The sequence below is a fragment of the Toxotes jaculatrix genome, chromosome 8 (genome assembly GCF_017976425.1).
Source record: "Toxotes jaculatrix isolate fToxJac2 chromosome 8, fToxJac2.pri, whole genome shotgun sequence".
Taxonomy (NCBI): domain Eukaryota; kingdom Metazoa; phylum Chordata; class Actinopteri; family Toxotidae; genus Toxotes; species Toxotes jaculatrix.
In genome coordinates, this window is record NC_054401.1 from 548,226 (window position 1) to 567,500 (window position 19,275).

General features: G+C 48.4%; 1 protein-coding gene across 5 annotated transcripts in view; it reads right to left on the minus strand.

Annotated features, from left to right (window-relative positions):
* Positions 1–6,595: 6,595 nt before the first annotated feature.
* The window catches only part of nek11 (NIMA-related kinase 11), a 28,224-nt gene continuing 15,544 nt past the window's right edge, over positions 6,596–19,275 (minus strand). For 3 of the 5 annotated variants that reach the window (XM_041044766.1, XM_041044765.1, XM_041044770.1), the window contains 8 exons: positions 18,933–19,003; positions 17,725–17,844; positions 16,903–16,996; positions 16,568–16,682; positions 15,290–15,408; positions 12,296–12,356; positions 9,541–9,634; positions 6,596–6,870 (listed from right to left, as the gene is read on the minus strand). In XM_041044766.1, coding sequence (XP_040900700.1) covers positions 6,666–6,870; positions 9,541–9,634; positions 12,296–12,356; positions 15,290–15,408; positions 16,568–16,682; positions 16,903–16,996; positions 17,725–17,844; positions 18,933–19,003 — 879 coding nt within the window. In that variant the 3' untranslated portion in view covers positions 6,596–6,665. The remainder of the gene's footprint in view (positions 6,871–9,540; positions 9,635–12,295; positions 12,357–15,289; positions 15,409–16,567; positions 16,683–16,902; positions 16,997–17,724; positions 17,845–18,932; positions 19,004–19,275) is intronic. The other 2 variants (XM_041044767.1, XM_041044768.1) reach the window with 2 other exon arrangements.

A 19,275-nucleotide genomic window follows, 5' to 3' on the forward strand; every position in this document is an offset into this window, starting at 1 on the left:
GGTCTGTATGGAAACTGATATGTTTTGATTCTGTATAAATCAGAGTCACGTGACTCGGACTCTGACTCCATCTGCTGACCTGACAGATGTTTTCTGTCCCAGAGGCCGGAGACAGCTGATGAAATCCCTGTTTCACACGTTTGTTCAAACTACAGCCAAAAGCAAAACGGAGGATTCACAGGATGTAAAAGTGTAGCTGCTGCTGCTGTGAAAGCAGACGGACAGGAATCTGATGTCAGGACGCTGAAACTGTGGAGCAGTGATTTAAAAAGCATCCAGTTTCCAGCAGATGCATCATTCTGGATAAACGTGGTGTGAAGACGCTCAGTGGGCGACAGCAGCTCAACCAGCCAAACACCATCTTTTATTCTGATGTTTCCTGAGAGCAGCTGATATTCAGACCCGAGCTTCGTCCCGGCTCCGCTCCTTTGGTCTGTTTAAACCATGTCGTCACGCTGCAGGTCACCTCTTACTGCTTCTCACTGGTTTCACTCTCAGCACAGTGAAATGTGTCCTGACGTTTCTCCGTCTGGAAAAAGTAGATTAGCTTTGGGCCAAAGACGGAAACATTCAGGCACAAATGATGTGAAAACACCTCCAAGCCATCGATAAATTAGGTTTTGGTGTTGAAGCAAATGAAAACCCTTTAAATGGGACATCTGCGGGGTTTAATTAGAGCAGCAGTCAGATCCATCAATGTTAAAATCATCAGCCTCATTTTCATATCTCTTGTTGTCCACTTTGGGGTTTTGAAGCTGATTCCATCAGTCAGTCTCAGTTTGATGTGAAATCATCTAAAATCCAGCAGCAGCTGCGTCCACCTGCTGACTCAGACCTTCTCACAGCTGATTGGATCTGTGTCACACATCAGCTGATGAGAGCGCCTCACAGAGACGGAGAGATGGAGGGGATTGTTCCGGCGTGTTGATGGATGGTCCGTGGCTGACTCAGTAACTCTCCAGTCTCCACTGAGCAGGTTTGTCAAACACAAACATCCACAGCTGGAGGACATGTCCACAGCCGGAGGACACGTCCATGTGAGCAGCAGCGCCCACCAAACAAAGCCCCGTGCTGAGGATGTTTGTCGGCACCGTCCAAAACCCCCTGCTGCTCCGCCGTCTCTGCGGTGTCTCCGCTCAGACCTTCACTCCCGCCCTGTTTGTATGAATCACTGTGTTTACTTTGTGAGAGCGCAGGGCGCGCTGACAGGAAGTGCTGAGAGCGCTTCAGTATCCACGGCCGAGGTTCTGACAGCTTCATGTGCAGAGGAAAAGTATTTCCACAACTTTCGACAGGTTCCTGGAACAGGATCGTTAGTGGACAGCTGCTGTTGGACTGGACAGGAAGTTGCTTTAGGTGTGATGAAGTGCAGAATAATGCTGCGAGCTGCCGTCAGATCACCTTCACTCCGACATGTCTTCATCCTTCAGTCTGTGTCAGCAGCTCAGTGTTCAGTCAGTGTTCCTGTCAGAGTGAGAATCAGACTGCAGCAGGTGTCCGTCCGGTCTAACAGGAGGTTTCCTGAGCGACGGACACCTGTGCTCCCCTCAGGCCTCAGCAGCAGCAGCAGCAGCATCAGCAGCAGCATCAGCAGCAGCCGTCCTCTGTCACAGGTGGAAACAGAAAAATGGCGGAGAGCATCTTCATGGAAGCTTTTTTTTCTCTCTGCCCAATTTCAGGGAGCAGATTGCTTCAGACAGACTGTGGCAACGGTGACGCAACCGCAGAGCAACATGCAGACAGCAGATGAGCTGAGAGATGAAATCCATGAGCCCGCGTCCAGCAGAGTTAGGCTTCATCATCATCATCATCATCATCATTATCATTCTTATTATTATAGACTCCACAGGAATAAGCCTGTGAAGACTGTGTTTACTCCACTGGACAAATACATTTACTCATATACAGCATCTTAAGTACAAAACCTGAGTTATAAATATGTATGATATGTATGACATGTACGATATATACGTGTGTTAAACTGCCTGCAGAGCAGTGACAGTCAGTGAATCAGTAACTGAACGAACTGTGACACAAACACATGCAACACGTTTGTGTTTCTGTGAGCGCAGTTTACTGATGTTGTGTGATTTGGTTGTGAGCTGTGCGAAGGTCGTCGGCAGCTCAGGGATCCAGGCCAGTGTTTCCCATGTACACAGCTTCATTAAAATGATGGTATAAAGAGCTGCTCACTGTTCGAGCTTTGGAGAATAAAGTTTTTGTGAAAAATGATTATGAGAAACAATTTTAATATTTTGAGGAGAAAGATTATTTTAAAAACCCAGATATTTTTACCGTCATCATGCAGCAGCTCTGTGAGCTGATGATTCATAAAACCATTAATCATATCCTGATGTGTTTAATGAGTGTGAACAAACTGTCTCTAACTGAGGAGATGTGGAGCTCAGAGGTGACCTGACAGCGCTGGTAAAACTGGGCCCTGGTATTTAAAACTGGGAACAAAGGGCATGTTTAAACCAGCAGCAATTAAAGGGCATCGACATTCATAAATTCAAATTAAGTGCTGTTAGCTGCGAGTGAGTAAAGGCCAGCGAGCAGCCGGCGCTCTGCAGCTCACTAACCTTTATTTAAAATGGGACGCAGAGCGCCAGCGGTCGCAGCGCTGCGAAAACTTTTACTTTTCCAAAGAATAAAGTGTCGTCTCACTGCGGCGTCCAGCGGCTCTGAGGACGGGACGAGCTGCTGATCTGTGAATGATGAAACGCAGAAAGCTGAGAGAAACAAAGTGTCCTGAGGACGAGACGAGGACGAGACGAGGACAAACAGGATGAGCAGTGAAACCATCGACTCAGAAACGTGTTGGTGCAGCTTCCTGTTTTGGTCCTCACCCTTTGACAAAGCACACTCATCAGTTTATTCACAGACACGAAATGAATATTCATTTAGACGCTGTTAAACAAAGGTTAGCTTAGCAGGAAGCTGCAACAAAGGGCCCAGAATGTTGAACTGCTCCTTTAAGAGTCCCGCCTGTAAAACCTGCTGTAACAGGCCGACGTGTCAAACGTCAGTTAGTTTGACTCAAGGTTTAATGAGACAAAGCTGAGCTGAGGCTCCAGCTCCTCCAGCTCTGAGCCGGCTCTCCGTCCCTGCTCTTCATTCATATTCAGATCTCCAGCTGCACCAAGGTTTCACACGTTAATTGGAGCCACAAGAAAGTTAACGCAACATTTCAGCTTCAGAGGAAGTGTCTGTAACTGCTGGAGGGTTTCTCGCTAACAGGAGCAGATCCAGGAGATAATGAGGTAAATATTGGACTGATGGACTCAGCTTCACCAGCAGCAGCTGAGACACATGGACAGAGACATTAAAATGCTGTCGATGGACCCGTGATGAGACGTCTCATTAGGTTTAACAGCCAGGGAGAAGTTCAGGCTTATTTTAGAGTCTGAAAACACACAACACAAACACACAGGGAGCAAAGAGACTGAGCAACACCAAAGTATTAAACTGTAAACTACAGAACAATGTGCAGGTGAGAGAAGGTCCGTTCCCTGTCGGACATTCTTAATGGAAATAAGAGACATTCAGAGGACGATGGAGGAAGAACAGTCAGATAAGACACGTCCACGTGTAACAGTGAAAGAATGGGAACAAACACTTCCTGTCGACCACAGTCGATCGTTGGAGATTAAACCCAGATTTCATGGATTTCGTTTTGAACGTTGTGAGTCTGATGATGGCGACGCTCACAGTCACATGGACACATCTCATCTCTGCAGCCTCACAGACCGCAGTGTGGAGCGGCGGCCGGTGAAAGTGTGAGCGGAGCGGCATCTCTCCGTCACACGATCCTTCACCTGCGGCCGTGGAGCAGCGGGAGATGGAGCGAAGCACTGAAGCATGAAGAAAATCAAATCAGACAGAAAGATGCATTCATGTATTTCATCAGTGTAAAATGCAGATTTATTGATCAGATCTGCTGCTGCTCATTTTCCCTCCTCTCAGATTTCTAATAAAGTTTCAGAGTGAGGATCAGTTTTCATCTTTCCCTCCTTCATTCTGAGGTTTTAACCTCTGCTGAACAGACAGCAGGAGATATGCTTCACTCTCACGACTCATTATTCTGATTCCACTCACTGAACAATGTGTCTGATTAAATATGAATTTAATGATGTGGTGAAATAATGAAAACTGAAGGAAACAGCGTAGAACAAGCTTCTCTAACGTAGTGAGATGCTTTCACAGTTCACACCTGCTGTTTGACACACACACACTTCCATCTGCTGCTGGTTAATGACGACTCTGCTGAACATTTCCACATCATGAACAAAAACAGTCGGGGCTTTTACTTTGACAGTCTGCGCTGGGTTTACTGGTCTTCAGAGACCCTCCAGCAATAACACACAGATCTATAGGAGTCATCCCCTGTGTTATTAACACACACACACACACACACACACAGTAGTTCTGTCTTTGTGAGGACACTCACTGACCCTCAGCTGGACCCTGAGACCAGCTCTGATGGTGAACGTCCCCACTTCAATGGTTTAACACTCACAATGGTCCTCAGAATGTGTAGCTACACAAATACACACACACACAGACAGACACACAAACAGAGAAACACACACACAGTTGACCAGTGTGTGTTAATTACACTCACCATAACTCACCAGGGGCCGAACAGAAGCTGCACTGATATGAGCTGAAGTTTAATTACACAGTGTGTGTGTGTGTGTGTGTGTGTGTGTGTGTCGTTCCTCAGACTCAGACGAGCTTCTAACACAAACAGCCTTTTTCCACTGCAGTAACACAACAACAACACAAAGCAACACACGCTAGGATACGATGACATCACGTCACTCCGTGTACCATGGATCATAACATCATGCATGGTGATCAGATGTGGAGCCACAGGTTTATGTGGCAGTGAGCAGGTGGGTGTGGAGGATCAGGGTGACGGGGTTCAGCTCTCTCAGTTTACTCAGTCTCTTCTGTTCGTCCTGTTCGCTGCTGATAATTCTGTCGTTTGACTGCGAGCGGCGTTCACTCTCTGCTCCTTTCATCCAAACCAGCTCCCAGTGGGATTTAAACCCCCAACCTCCGGCAGAGCTCCACAGAGCCGTGACAGAGACCCACCTCCCCACAGACCAACGACGCCAAAAACTTTTCATGCAAGCAGAGAAAAGTTCACATGCTTTAATTCCCCGCTGAGCTCCAACCAGAGGAAAAGAGAAGGTTAGAAATTTAATTGTTTCTCAGAGAAAAAGTCTGAAGTTTTGTGCTGTAAAGCAGAAAAACATCAGTCGGGCTGGCAAACGTTCTGTCAACAGAGAGAGGACAAAGAATTTCTCTGGTTCTATTCTCAGCAATCAGCCGAGGCAGGTCAACAGGTGGATCCACGTCAGGCTAACATCTGCACACACAAAGCTACAATCACACCTGAGCTGAGCCCGCCGGAGCTGAGCCCGCCGGAGCTGAGCCCGCCGGAGCTGAGCCCGCCGGAGCTGAGCCCGCCGGAGCTGAGCCCGCCGGAGCTGAGCCCGCCGTGTGTGGACAATGACAACACCAAACCACACCTACGTCACGCCTCAGCTTCTCCTCAGTACAGAGCTCACACATTCTCAGCCCACAGGCATCAGCTGAGTCCAGCAGCAGACCTGCAGCTTTCTGTGTCCTCAGGACTGAAGTTTGTCCTCGGATGAATCCTCCTGCAGAGGAACTGGAGGAAACAGACTGAGCCTCCCATCCCGGAGACGTCCTCCCTCCCCCCTGGAATAATCCGTCCTCCCTGAGTGGTGATCTTCATTTTCTCCTTTTTTTTTCTTGTTGACGCCTTTAAAATGCTAACGCACCTCATTAGAGTGGAGAGGTCTCATTAGCATTTACTGACTTCCATCTAATTAACTTTTAATCACGCTGAATATTCACACCACAGACCCGGGACATGAATTATTGTTTGAGGACAGAGAAAAGAAGCAGAGACAGAAATATAACAAGTTTAAAATAAAGAAGGTGACTGAGGTGAAAAGTTGGTGTTTTCATGAAGAAACGAGTGAACAGAGGCCGAAAGTTCAGACAGAGACAAACGTCTTTGTCTGCCACCAAGTCAAAAGATGCAGCTGAACCTCAGGCTCAGCAAAGCCAGCTGCTGAGCCTGATCCTCTGCACACCACAGCCGGAGAGCGTGACCGCGATCAGGCTCAGGACAACGACGGAGCAGGTGAAACCGCTCAGACTCACAGTGGACAGTGGACACCATCAGCGGCCCGGAGGATCTCATCACGCCGAGGTTCCACCACTGAGAGCCACAGCTTCATTAACCCAGCGTCACGGCGATCAGCAGCTTTCTGCTCCGTGTCCCTGACGTTCGACGTGACGAGGGAACAAACGGCATCGGATGAAACAAAGACCCTGATCCGGTTTGATCAAACGCCGACGCTGTGAGCCATGACAGCGACCGTGGAGCTACACAACAACACACACCTGCAGCCTGTTGTGTGTGTGTGTGTGTGAACTGTGATCTCAGCAGGAGCCACATCACAACACTCACTCTGTAACTGCTGCACTCACACAGAGGGAGACGCAGTTTGTCAGCACACAGAACCAGAGGAACTTTCAAACTCTCTCAGCACTTTTTATTTCAGCCTCATCCTCAGTGAGTTCACTGCTGCTGTTCACCTGACAGCAAGGCAGAGACACAGTCAGACAGGTGGTCTGTCCCGCAGCTGTCTCACTCTCTGCAGCTCTTCTTCATAGAACAGCAGCTGATCCACCTGGAAACCCACGTCAGGTTCCTCCACTCGGGTCAGATCTTCCTCCGGGACGCCGCCACAGAGCTGCCTGGCCTCCTTCAGGTCCTCATACAGCTTCTGGAAAACGTCTGAGCCCAGACGACGACAGATGGACCTGCAGGGAGGAGACAGTCACAGAAGTCCTGTCACCGATCTGTGGTTCTGGTTACGTTTAGCTAACGTTAAACATTTAACTCAAACTGCTCTCTGAAAGTTTTTTCTTCGGTTAGAAGATGAGACGCGCACGCACGCACGCACACACACGCACACACACTTTAAATCCTGACGTTATTGATTCTTTCTGATTATTGATTACGTTTGAGAGCCACTCAGCACTGATGTGTCACGGTCTGTCTGTCCCCGTGTCACAGAGACACAGGGACAGACAGACCGGATTCGCAGCCGCAGGTTGTCCGGTTCATCCGTGGGTTTGGTCATGTGACCTGCTGTTTGTGTCCGCAGGGTAAATCCCTGACAGCTCAGCAGGATGTTCGTGCTGCCTGACTCCACGTCACCTCCTCCCCCCCTGAGGAGTCTGGTGACTGACAGGGCGGAGCTCAGCACGGTCGACTTCCTTCCTGTTGATCTGGGTCCGTCACAGGTGTGTGACTCTGTGTTTCAGCTCCTGTCAGCAGGTGTTTTTTCTTCTTCCTCCCGGTGTGACGGACCACACTCTCCCTCTGTTTTCTCTCCTGCAGACTCACACAGTTGTTTGTAGATGCAGGAGATTTTTTCCAAACTTTTTTCTTCCTGTTGTCTGTGAAGTCAAATCCTTCCACCTGAGTCCGCGTCTCCCACAGATTACCCACAGAGCCACAGAGGCGTGTCAGAGCTCACAGGTAAAAGCTTCCAGGAGAGAAAACCCGACGCAGTCTGTGGTCGGAACACAGGTCTGAACCCAGGATGACTCACCTGTCAGGTGGCTGGCTCTGAGGCTGCTGGCGTTTTGTAAGCAGGTAAATGTGACAGGGTTCGTGACGTGGAACAGTTTCATCCACTGTGCCGTCGTACGGCCTGTGACAGGGACGAGGTTTACCAGGTGAGAACACTGCAGGTGTAGTTTACCTGAATGTTTGAATGTAAATATACATTTCTATGAGTGGTGAGGTGTCGACAGGCAAAGCTTCACACGCTGAGGACACGCTGAGGACACGCTGAGGACACGCTGAGGACACACAGAACGTGAAGGAACCAAACACACATCACTGAGCTGTTTCTTCCAAAGGTCTGAGAGCTGACAGCCTCTAATCTCACACACAGCAGCTGTGTGTGTGTGTGTGTGTGTGTGTGTGTGTGATGCTGTTGCCATGGGGACGAGCCGACCCTAATCAAAGTGGGGAATGCCCTGCCATCTGACCAATGAGACGACCGGACCTGGCATCGTCAGCCAATCAGAGGGGAGATGGAGACGAACAGAGCGATCAGTCACATGAATCAGCTGGAAACTCAAACAGAACACGTGTGATCACACACACACTTCCCACCGAGCAGCAGAGCTGGTGGGTGAGGTGAGGGACGACACAGCACACGCTCCCTCTGGAGGTTCACTCAACAAATCAGTGACTGGGGTCAGAGGTCACGGTTTCAGATAAACGGACAAAAGTCAAACTGGCTCCACTCTGTTTCTGAAAGACCCAAACCCAGGTCCCATCACCGGGGACCGCACGGTCCAGCTCTCACACATCGCATCAACTCCTCGGACACTTTCACTTCCTGCACGTTTCATCAGTGAAACACAGACAGAGACGAGGACACGTGAAGACGCCTGATCAGATTAAAAGCTGCGGCGGCTGATCAAACGATCTGTGATCTGTCTGTGACGCCTCTCACTCCTGAGGTAAATCTGACACACCTGTTACTGCAGGTGAGAGGGAGGGCGAGCGAGGGCGAGACTCACTGTGTGAGAGTCTGATGTGTGTTCCACTCACCGTGTCTGTGTTGATTCTACGTCGTGTTACATCTGATTTGATCTGAAGCTGATGTGACGTGTTAAACATCTTTCCTTTGTATCGTTTCTGTTTTTGTTTGTTTGTTTTCTCTTGTTTGTTTCGGCTTCACCTGAACAAACAAACTGAATCTGGTTCCTATCTCACTGATCCGCTCGGCGACACGCTGCAGCTCCGGGCAGGATGTTCGTCTGGAATCACTGGATTTTCAAATTAAACTTTCCGCGGACGATCAGAGAGACGGAGCTGAAATCTGAGCCGACGCCTCAGTGGGTGTTTACAGCAGAGGAGCCTCCTCTCACCTCTACAGGACAGCACACACAACAAGCAAACGAAACAGGACGCTACATACATCACACACACATGACACACGGAGCAGACTCTTCACAAAGGCTTCAACAATCTCAGCAACGTCACACAAACACAGTTGTGGTTCGCTAAAAATAAAGGAGCCATGACTCAGCGGATTCTGAGGCTCAGAGGATTTGATCAGAGCTGTTTCAGGTTATTTCAGCTGCTTTGTTCGGAGGTAAATTCCTCAGGTAACGTGCTGTTTACTGCTCAGCAACTGTCTCCTTTAATGTGAGCTGCAGTGTGTTCGAGCTGTTGTTGTGTTAATGTTGTCTGTGTGTGTGTGTGTGTCTGTGCTCCCTGCATGTACGATGTGCTCTGTCACACTTCCATAGCCACAGCAGAGCCTGGATGTACTGCCTCAGTACGCCTGCCTCTGAACCCGGTTCTGACCCGGCTCTGGACAGCCTGGATGTGTCCTGGACCTCGGACACACTGCAGAGGACGAGATCTGCAAACTACAAAATAAAAGCCCCTCTCAGACTCACTCTCTCATGTGTTGGATTCTGGTCTCCAGCAGGCTGCCGTTGATCAGCGGGGGCCCCTGGGGGCTCTGAGGGGCCTCAGGCTCCACCGGCTCTCCTGGTTTAAGGATAGAAACAGAACAAAGGCTCAGATGAAAGGTGGTCGTAGTGTGTTAATGGGACTCTAATCTGCTGCTGCCACACGTCTCCATCTCTGCTTCACACACACACACAGACACACACACACAGACACACACACAGACACACACACACAGACACACAGACACACACACACACACACAGACAGACACACACAGACACACACACACACACACACAGACACACACACAGACACACACACACAGACACACACACACACACACACAGACACACACACACACACACACAGACAGACACACACAGACACACACACAGACACACACACAGACAGACACACACAGACACACACACAGACAGACACACACAGACACACACACAGACACACACAGACACACACACGCACAGACACACACACACACACACAGACACACACACAGACACACACACAGACACACACAGTGTGGCTTTCCCAAATAGTTATAAAATAACCCTGATGAAAGGGTTATGAAAATCAAAGATGGTGAAACTTCACACGAGACGTTTGGGACGTTTTAAGTCTCGACAGGTTGTGAGTCTTTACAATCTTTGAATCTTAACGAGGTTCTTGATTATAAAGAACTCTGAGTGTAACGAGCTGTGAATGATAACGAGCTCTGAATGTTAACGAGCTGATGACATCACAGGTCTTTAGGGATCGTTAAACCTGAAGTTCCTTTCACTGACACTTCAGCTGCTTTCACATCGGCGGACAGATGAACTGCTGACCACCTGTCAACACTTCAACAGCTTTCATTTCTCGCTCTGCTTTTTAAACAGCTTTCGTTCCTTCAACTCTGTTCTCTCAGTCTCACTGACACTTCACTTCTTTCAGTATTTCAGCTCACACAGTTTTTCCTTCAGCGTCTCTTCAGTCTCTGATCTTCAGTTTAAACCTGATCACCTGCTACTGTTTGTGTTCTGTCAAATGGGTTTTCATGTCTAATCCAGTTTGGTCTCAGGAGCTGATTGATCGCTGATTGATCGCTGATTGATGGCTGATTGGTCACTGACTGATCGCTGATTGATCGCTGATTGATGGCTGATTGGTCACTGATTGATGGCTGATTGGTCACTGACTGATCGCTGATTGATCGCTGATTGATGGCTGATTGGTCACTGATTGATGGTTGATTGGTCACTGATTGATCGCTGATTGATGGCTGATTGGTCACTGATTGATGGCTGATTGGTCACTGACTGATCGCTGATTGATCGCTGATTGATGGCTGATTGGTCACTGATTGATGGTTGATTGGTCACTGATTGATGGCTGATTGATGGCTGATTGGTCACTGATTGGTCACTGACTGATCGCTGATTGATCGCTGATTGATGGCTGATTGGTCACTGATTGATGGCTGATTGGTCACTGACTGATCGCTGATTGATGGCTGATTGATGGCTGATTGGTCACTGATTGGTCACTGATTGATGGCTGATTGGTCACTGATTGGTCACTGATTGGTCACTGATTGATGGCTGATTGGTCACTGATTGGTCACTGATTGGTCACTGATTGATGGCTGATTGATGGCTGATTGATGGCTGATTGATGGCTGATTGATGGCTGATTGGTCACTGATTGGTCACTGATTGATGGCTGATTGATGGCTGATTGATGGCTGATTGATGGCTGATTGATGGCTGATTGATGGCTGATTGGTCACTGATTGGTCACTGATTGATGGCTGATTGATGGCTGATTGATGGCTGATTGATGGCTGATTGATGGCTGATTGATGGCTGATTGATGGCTGATTGGTCACTGATTGATTGCTGATTGATTGATACCACAGCTCACACAGCTACAGATACGAGGCAAAGCAGGAAAAAGCATCTGACCACAATCCCACCAGGCCAAGGACGGCTGAGGCTCTTTCGTTAAGATATTTGGTTGTAACCATGGCAACCAACAGCCCGCGTGAACACTGTGCACATAGATGTAGAAGTATGTGAATGCACACGGGTGTATTCATGAATAAACACACACAAACACGTTCTCATTCATATTCAAGCGCTCAGTGTGACGTTCTGTCAGATCTTCTTTATTATACGAATTTAAAAAACAACAATTTGAATTTAAGTGTCGACGCCGACATGTTTCAGACGTCTGCTCTGATCTGCATCGACACATAAAGGAGAATAAATGAGCCGCATGTTTTCTGCAGAGCGACAGCTTCACCTGCAGAGAGACCCGGCCTGTATGTCTAATTTCCTCCAGAACTTCCTGCATGTTCACCTTTCATCTCCATTAATTCAGCATCATGTCCTGGTTTTCTAATTCCACCACAGGCCGCTCCATGTGCTGAGCTCCACTGTGATCCGTGGAGATAACATGGATTCAGCATGTTGGAGTATTTGTGTGATTTGGAAGCAGATGATGATATTTCATTCCAACCTGTTCAGCTGTTCACTGACTGTTTCTCTGTGTTCTGTCTCACTGTGTCTGACAGGAAGTGAGAAGTTCATCTGAACTGTTCAGCTGTGTGTGAGTGTGTGTGTGTGTGTGTGAGATCAGTGGAGTGAGACTGTGACTGAACCAGGTCAAGAGAGGAGGGGGAGGGGAGGAGGAGAGTCGTGATGGGGGGGGGGGGGGGGGGGGGGGGGGGGGCAGACTCACCACTCAAGTCCCCTTCCAGAACTTTCTGCATGTGCTTCATCATGGCCTCCAGCTCACTGACCTGAGGAGGAACAAGAACCAAATCATCAATGATATTTTCTCCATGTTAAAAATAACAGTGTAATAATAATGAAGGTTCTTTAAACTGCCTCTGGTATTTCCAGCTGGTTTCAGCAGTACTGTGGGACAGAATCCAGATGTCTGTCTCTGATCAGGATCCAGTCACTGAAGCTTTGTACAGAACGTGTTTGCTGTCGCTGCTCAGCTGGTTTGAAGCCGGATTCTGTCTGAATCTGACGACAGGAACATGAAGCTCTTCAGCCTTCAAGCTGGATCCATCTGACTTTGTGGAGCAGAGAAGATGAAAAGCTTGGTTTTCTTTTGCGGACAGATGGATCGTCTCGTCTGATTTCCTGTGCTTTTCATTTCCTCAGAGGAAAATATCACAGTCACATTTACATTATTGGATCAGCCATAATGCAAAAACACTGAGTGTACTCGGCTGTGACCCCTCAGTGTGTTAGCATGTCGTTCCACAGCCTCCCTTCAGTCATTTCTGTGAAACAGAGCAGTGAAGCTCAGAGGTGAGGCGTGTGACTCACAGTCCAATGAGAGACATTCGAATGATTTAACGAGCAGTAAACACTCGTTCAGACGATCGCTGCTCCGGAGGGAATCATGCAGAGGACATGATTCCTGTCCTCTCTCACAGCGCTTCACACAGAACTGAGCCCGACTGACACTTAAAAACGGGAGAAATCTGAATGAAGTTCTGCTGTTAGAAGAGTCTGAGTCAACAGCTAAACCACAGCTCAGCGACAGCACCACAGCCACAGAGTAACACAGAGCTCTGCTCTCAGGTTTGTCACCAGGATACAAACTGTACATTTACATCCAAACGCTCTCGATCACGTGACGTCTCCCGTCACGTCTCCACTGTGTTGTGGGGCAGTAGAACCGTCCTCAGGCTCTGAGACTGTCCCTGAATGTGGTGTAATGGAAACACATTCAGCTCCTGCAGCAGGATAAAGTCCTGAGGGAGAGGAGGAGCAGAGGAGCCGTGGAGGTATTTTACCCTGCTGCTGCTGAGAGGTGAAGCTGCTCCCACTGAGACTCAGCCTGAATCAGTCTGGATGAACCAACAGTAAATATTAGTTTTCATTATCTATGGCAGTAAAGCCTGCAGTAAGTGAGAGGGAGGTCACAGTGCTGCAGTCCATCATTCACACACATTTATGATTTTCATTTGTGTTGATGTGAAACAGCAGCTGACAAACAGCTGAGGACGTGTGCTGAGCTCATCCCTGCTCCTCAGAGGATGAACCGCTTCCTCCGGGAAGAGTTGTTCCTCCACCTGAAGAGATCCCGGTGTCCTGTGGCTTCGTTTGCAGGGTTCAAATTAATCAATGAGCTGATCGACAGATGATCTGCTAATATTTGGATATTTTGATTCATCATGTTCTCTGCACAGAGATGAAGTCTCGGTGTTGGAGGCTTTAACTTCCTGTTCTCTCTCCAGTTTCTCTCCTCTCCTCGTTTTTCCTGTCGTCACCATCAGCAGTGACAAATAGGTTTAATCTCTCTCTGCCTCCCACTGCCTCTGAAGCTCAACCACAAATTGGCTGCTGGTCCTCAAAACCTCTCTCTCTCTCTCTCTGCCCCTCTCTTTCTCCCTCTGTCTCTCTCTCCCTGTAGACAGTATATTGGACTTGTCCCCTCGGTCCAATGTTATAAATTGTCTGTAATTGTCCCCAGATGCAGAGCTCCTGTTTACTGAAAAATGGGATCTGACTCGTCCTTTAGCTATAGTGTGTGTGTGTGTGTGTGTGTGTGTGTGTGTGTGTGCGTGTGTGTGTACTTCTATCTTTGTGGGGACTGGTTTGAGGTATAACCCTTTCAGGGCGAGGACATGTCTTCTCTGAGGGTTCAGTCCTGGCTTCAGGGCTCAGGTTAGAATCAGAAGCTGATCCCACATCTGTTCAAATCAGCCGATTAAACAGCCAATCAATCAGTGATCAATCAGTGATCAATCAGGTCCTGAGACCAAACTGAATTAGACATGAAAATCTATTTGACAGAGATTCGGAAGGCGCCCTCAGGGGCTCCGTCTGCAGCAGCTTTAACGTGTTTAACATGTTTAACGTGTTTAACATGTTAACTGCTCCACGTTATTATTTTCCACATCTGAACTCGAGCTTCATGAACTTTGATTTTAAAAACGCAGCAGGACTGAAAATTAAATTATTAACAGTCAGACGAGGAAAAAGGCACAAATGCAATTTTATGAATCATAAGCTGCTAATAACGTGCAGGACGCCCTGTCCTTGTGTGTGTGTGTGTCTGTGTCTCTGTGTGTGTGTACGTCTCTAATTAGAGGTTTTACTGGGCTCAGCTCAGTGTGTGAGAATCACAATTTAAGCCCAAAAACAAACGAAGCGTTCGTCACATTAAAACACACAAAACCAGCTGAAATCAAAGCTGCTGCACAGCCTGCGCGCACACACACACACACACACACACACACACACACACACACACACACACACACACACACACACACACACACACACACACACACACACACGGCTCTGCTGCCATAATTAAGGAACTAAACATCATAATATTTGGCTTTTTCTGCACTGGATGATAATGAAGATGAGCAAACACAATATGTCGTCTTTCTTCTCACATCGTGCTCCACGTGCGTGTGTGCGTGTGTGTGTGCGTGTGTGCGTGTGTGCGTGTGTGCGTGTGTGTGTGTGTGTGTGTGTGTGTGTGTGTGTGTGTGCATGTGTGTGTGTGTGTTCAGTTTTTAGTGATCTTAATAAGCCAACCATTCAGAGTGAGTCAGTGCTGAAACAGTATCAACACTTTAACATGATGGTCCACATATAAAAAGAAGCTTCAGTTTAAACTCAGATTTTTTTGCATAATTCAAAATGAGAGAGAAGAAAGATTCTTTGGAAAACAGACAACAACATCAGACACACTCACCTGTGGGTCCGACAGGTACAGTGTCTCCGCAGGTGTGTCTGTCTCCTCGTCCTCTGAACACGAGTCAAATCCGTCCTGGTTATAGTAAACCTCTGCCGCCTGAGGGTCCTCTGGGATACCTGAGCACACAGGTGAACAGGTGAGTTCAGTTCAGCCTGATAACATCTGGCATCGTGTTTTCACAGTGAAAGTCTGTGAATCCTGAGGACAGAACGTGTCTCACAGTCTGTGGAAAACATGAAAATATCAGCTGGTGTCTGAGCATCATGTCTCATCTGCTCAGTGAGAACTGATCTTCAGTTCCATCCACAGGTCTGAGGACTCCGGGAGTCCAGGATTCCCTGTCCACAGCTGAGGACTCTACACACACACTAACACACACAACAGAGGCCACATCTGAGTGAAAGAGTGAGGACGGAGCTGATGGACAGACTCTGAGTCTTCAGTTAGTTTTAACAGACGCTGTGTCTGGATAATTATTCCTGCTAATGAGCTCTGAGAGTTTTAAAGACAGACGATGTTTAATTCATGTCCCTGAGGTCTGACGGTCTCATCCTCTATCAGCCAATCACACGGCTGGGATCAGACAGAGGTCTTCATCACTGCTTGTTTTCATAAATTCATCGATGAAGTGATGAAATCCATCTTAAATCTCCCACTTCTCCAGAGGGAGAATCTGAAATATGACCGAGACTGTTTTAAGGTTTGAATGTCTCTGTGAGACTCGAGCGTCTCACGTCATTCACACCCAGGCTCAGGTGTTTCAGGTGAGGCTGACAGTCCTGAACCACTGAGGCTTTTACAGTCAGGCTGAGGGACGAGTCTCCTGTCTGCTCAGTCGGAGCCGTCAGACCCTGAAGACGCTGACAGTTTGGAAAAGGTGACGAGTCGTCTGATGAAAGTCTGACCAAAAATAAAGGTCATTATTCAGCAGCCGGGGTCTGTGGACACACTCAGAAATCCAGTGTCTTTCATGATACGTCTTCCAGAGTCTTGTTAAATATAAAACTAATCATAAGCAGCTTTGTCAAGAAATTAGCAGCAGAGGAGGACGAAGAACAAAGTTTCCACCAATTATTTGTAATACTCCTTTTTTATGTGCAGTTTGAAAAAGCAGGTGGAAAACTAACGAGTATTATTCCTGATGAATCACGTGGAAACCAAACGTAAAGGACAAAGGCCAGTTACCCAGCATCCCTCTCTTCTGAATCAGGAATCGTGTCTGAGATGAACACGGTGACAGTGGACGTGGTGATGGTGAACACATTGATTCCTCACCGTGCGGCTCTGGTTCCGACTCGTCCTGCCTCTCGATTGGCTGCGACCGTCCTGCTGACCGGTGATCGCGGCTGCTGATTGGCAGAGTCTGACAGGCCCCGTCCTCTCTGCTCTCCTGTTGGTTGGAGGAAAAGAGCTAATCGACTTCTTTAGATTGAAACTCTGAGTTCACCTCACACAAACATCCAGACTCAGAGACACTGAGTTTAAAGTGGAAAATATTCAGAGCAGGTTCACTAACCAGTGAAGATCCACTCAGCAGAAATCAAAGGTCTGTCAAAAACAGATGACTGAAGCTAATTTAACTTTATCTGTCTGCGTTGGTATTTTCTTACATTTAGAACGTCCACACTGACTTTTTCAAAATGGCGGCTCCTCAGCTCCCTCCTGCGGCTGTGGACCTCCTCGTATTTCTCCTCGGCCAGTTTCCTGTAGAGACAGAAAGAGGCAGGAAGGGAGAGCGATGACCTGAGAGCATGTTGGTGTATCTGCAGCAGCTCACCTGCAAACTGATGGATGTGCCATCATCAGAGATGTTCTGATAGATGAAATGTGCCAGCAGCTGGGTACAGGAGCCCAGGTTTCATTTAGAGCACCGGCAGCTGTCTCAGCACGTCCCTGACGTCTGTCCCGGTCTCTCAGTGTAAAGAACAGCAGGTGACCGTGTCGAGCCGGTTGGACAGGAAGCGTCCTGAGTGTTCATGTTTACAGTCTCCGCATTTGAGCCTTTTATTTCCTCTGTCAGCCGCCGTCTGTGTTGGAGCAGTTTACAGTCTGTCAGAGCACCTGCAGGAACAGACTGTGAGCGGGCACAGATCCACACCGTGCAGCTGATGTGATCACTGTCTGACTCAGTCAGCTGTGGATGTGGATCTGAGTCGATTCAGAGCAGCCGCTCGCCACCATGAAACTCGATTAACACGACGTCTCCGAGGAACCGAACCAGGTGTGTCTGATCGGTCTGGACTGTCACTCTACCTGCTTCACTGAGACGTCCCACACACACAGAAGGTCACTGGTTTGCCAGCGACGTCAGAGGAAGACAATGGTTGGTGAAGATGGACGTAGAACAGCAGGCGTGTGAGTGAGTGTGTGTGTGTGTGTGTGTGTGTGTGTGTGAGTGAGTGTGTGTGTGTGAGTGTGTGTGTGTGTGTTACCTGAGTCTCCTGGCCTTCTCGTCAGCAGCCTGCAGTTTGCGGAGCCTCATTCTCTCTCTGGGCGTCATCTTCTCCACCTGTGACCTCTCCCTCAGCGTCTGCAGGTGAACCTTCGTCTGCCTGCAGGCAACCACACACCTGTCAATCACCTGGGACTGTTCAATCAGACCACTGACTCCTTCTTCTTCCACTCCTCCTAACTACGACTCCTCCGTGGCCTCCCACCATCGCAGAGGAGCTGTCCAACCTCAGCATTGTTAAAACTGACCTGTCTGAACTGATGTGTGTGTGAGTGTGTGTGTGCAGAGTAATGAGGATGGATTATCTGACAGCGAGTGGTGTGTCCTCACACACACACACACACACACACACACACACACACACACACACACACACACACACCATGCTGGTTAACACTTGAACACAGCTCTACTCTCGCTACTCTAATTATAGCAGCTACTCACTGAAGAGAGAGAGAGAGAGTGTGTGTGTGTGTGTGTGTTTGTGTTGTTGTGTGTGTGTGTTTAAGAGTGCTGAGGCAAGGCAGCCTGACAAAGAGGAGGAGGAACTGGCTGAGGAGGCAGCAGATAAACAGACGACAGGAGGAAAAAGAGCAGAAGGAAATAAAGGAGCAGGTGGAAAAATGGGATCAAGAAACAGGAATGAGGGGAGGAGGAAGGAAGGAGTGGAGAAACGAAGAAGAGGAGGATGAACAGAAAATACATAATCATGAGAGAACAAGAGGGAAGAGGGGGCAGGGAGGAAGAAGGGAAGCAGAGAAAAGAGTGTGAGGAGGATGATGAGGGGAGAGATGAAGGTGGATGAAGAGACATCTCTCCTCCCTCTGAAGGCCAACTCTGTCTGACTCTCAGGTGAAGGCGTCACTGCTCACCTGGCTGATCTCTTCACTAAGACCTGTCCATCGCCATGACAACACCGTGACCGAGTGACCAACTGTCATCTGACATGGCTCAAACGCCGTCTCCCAGGAAACCCATCAGATACTGCTGACGTGTTTCGGTCATTTTAAAGAAATGAAGCTACGCTTATTAACAGCAGCAGAGTCTCCGGGACACGTTTGGGGCGGATGGAGGACACACACAACACAGGGCCGTCAGACCAGAGACCAGGCTCATGGACGAGGACATGAAGAAGCAGGAGAAAAAGAGGAGGAAGGAGGAGACAGGGAGGAAGAGGGGGAGTCTCACATGTTCTTGGCGATGAGCTCAGCATCTTTCTCCGCTCCTGACGACACAAACACAAACCTGTCCTTCATCTTCTGCAGAAACAAAGACAACAGGAAAATCTGATCAGTGGCATCGGAACGCACACACGAGGATCTTCACAGAGCAGATGTCTCCTCTGTAATATCCCATAGTGCCGCGGTGCAGTATGGAAACCCATCAGCATAATGATATTTCAGTGGAAACCATGGCAACCGAGTCCATAAAAACTCAAACGTTATCTCTCTTCAGGTGCCCTGCACACACACACACAGAGGAGCATCCACCCTGCAGCCATGATTTATTACAAACTGTACGACAATAATAT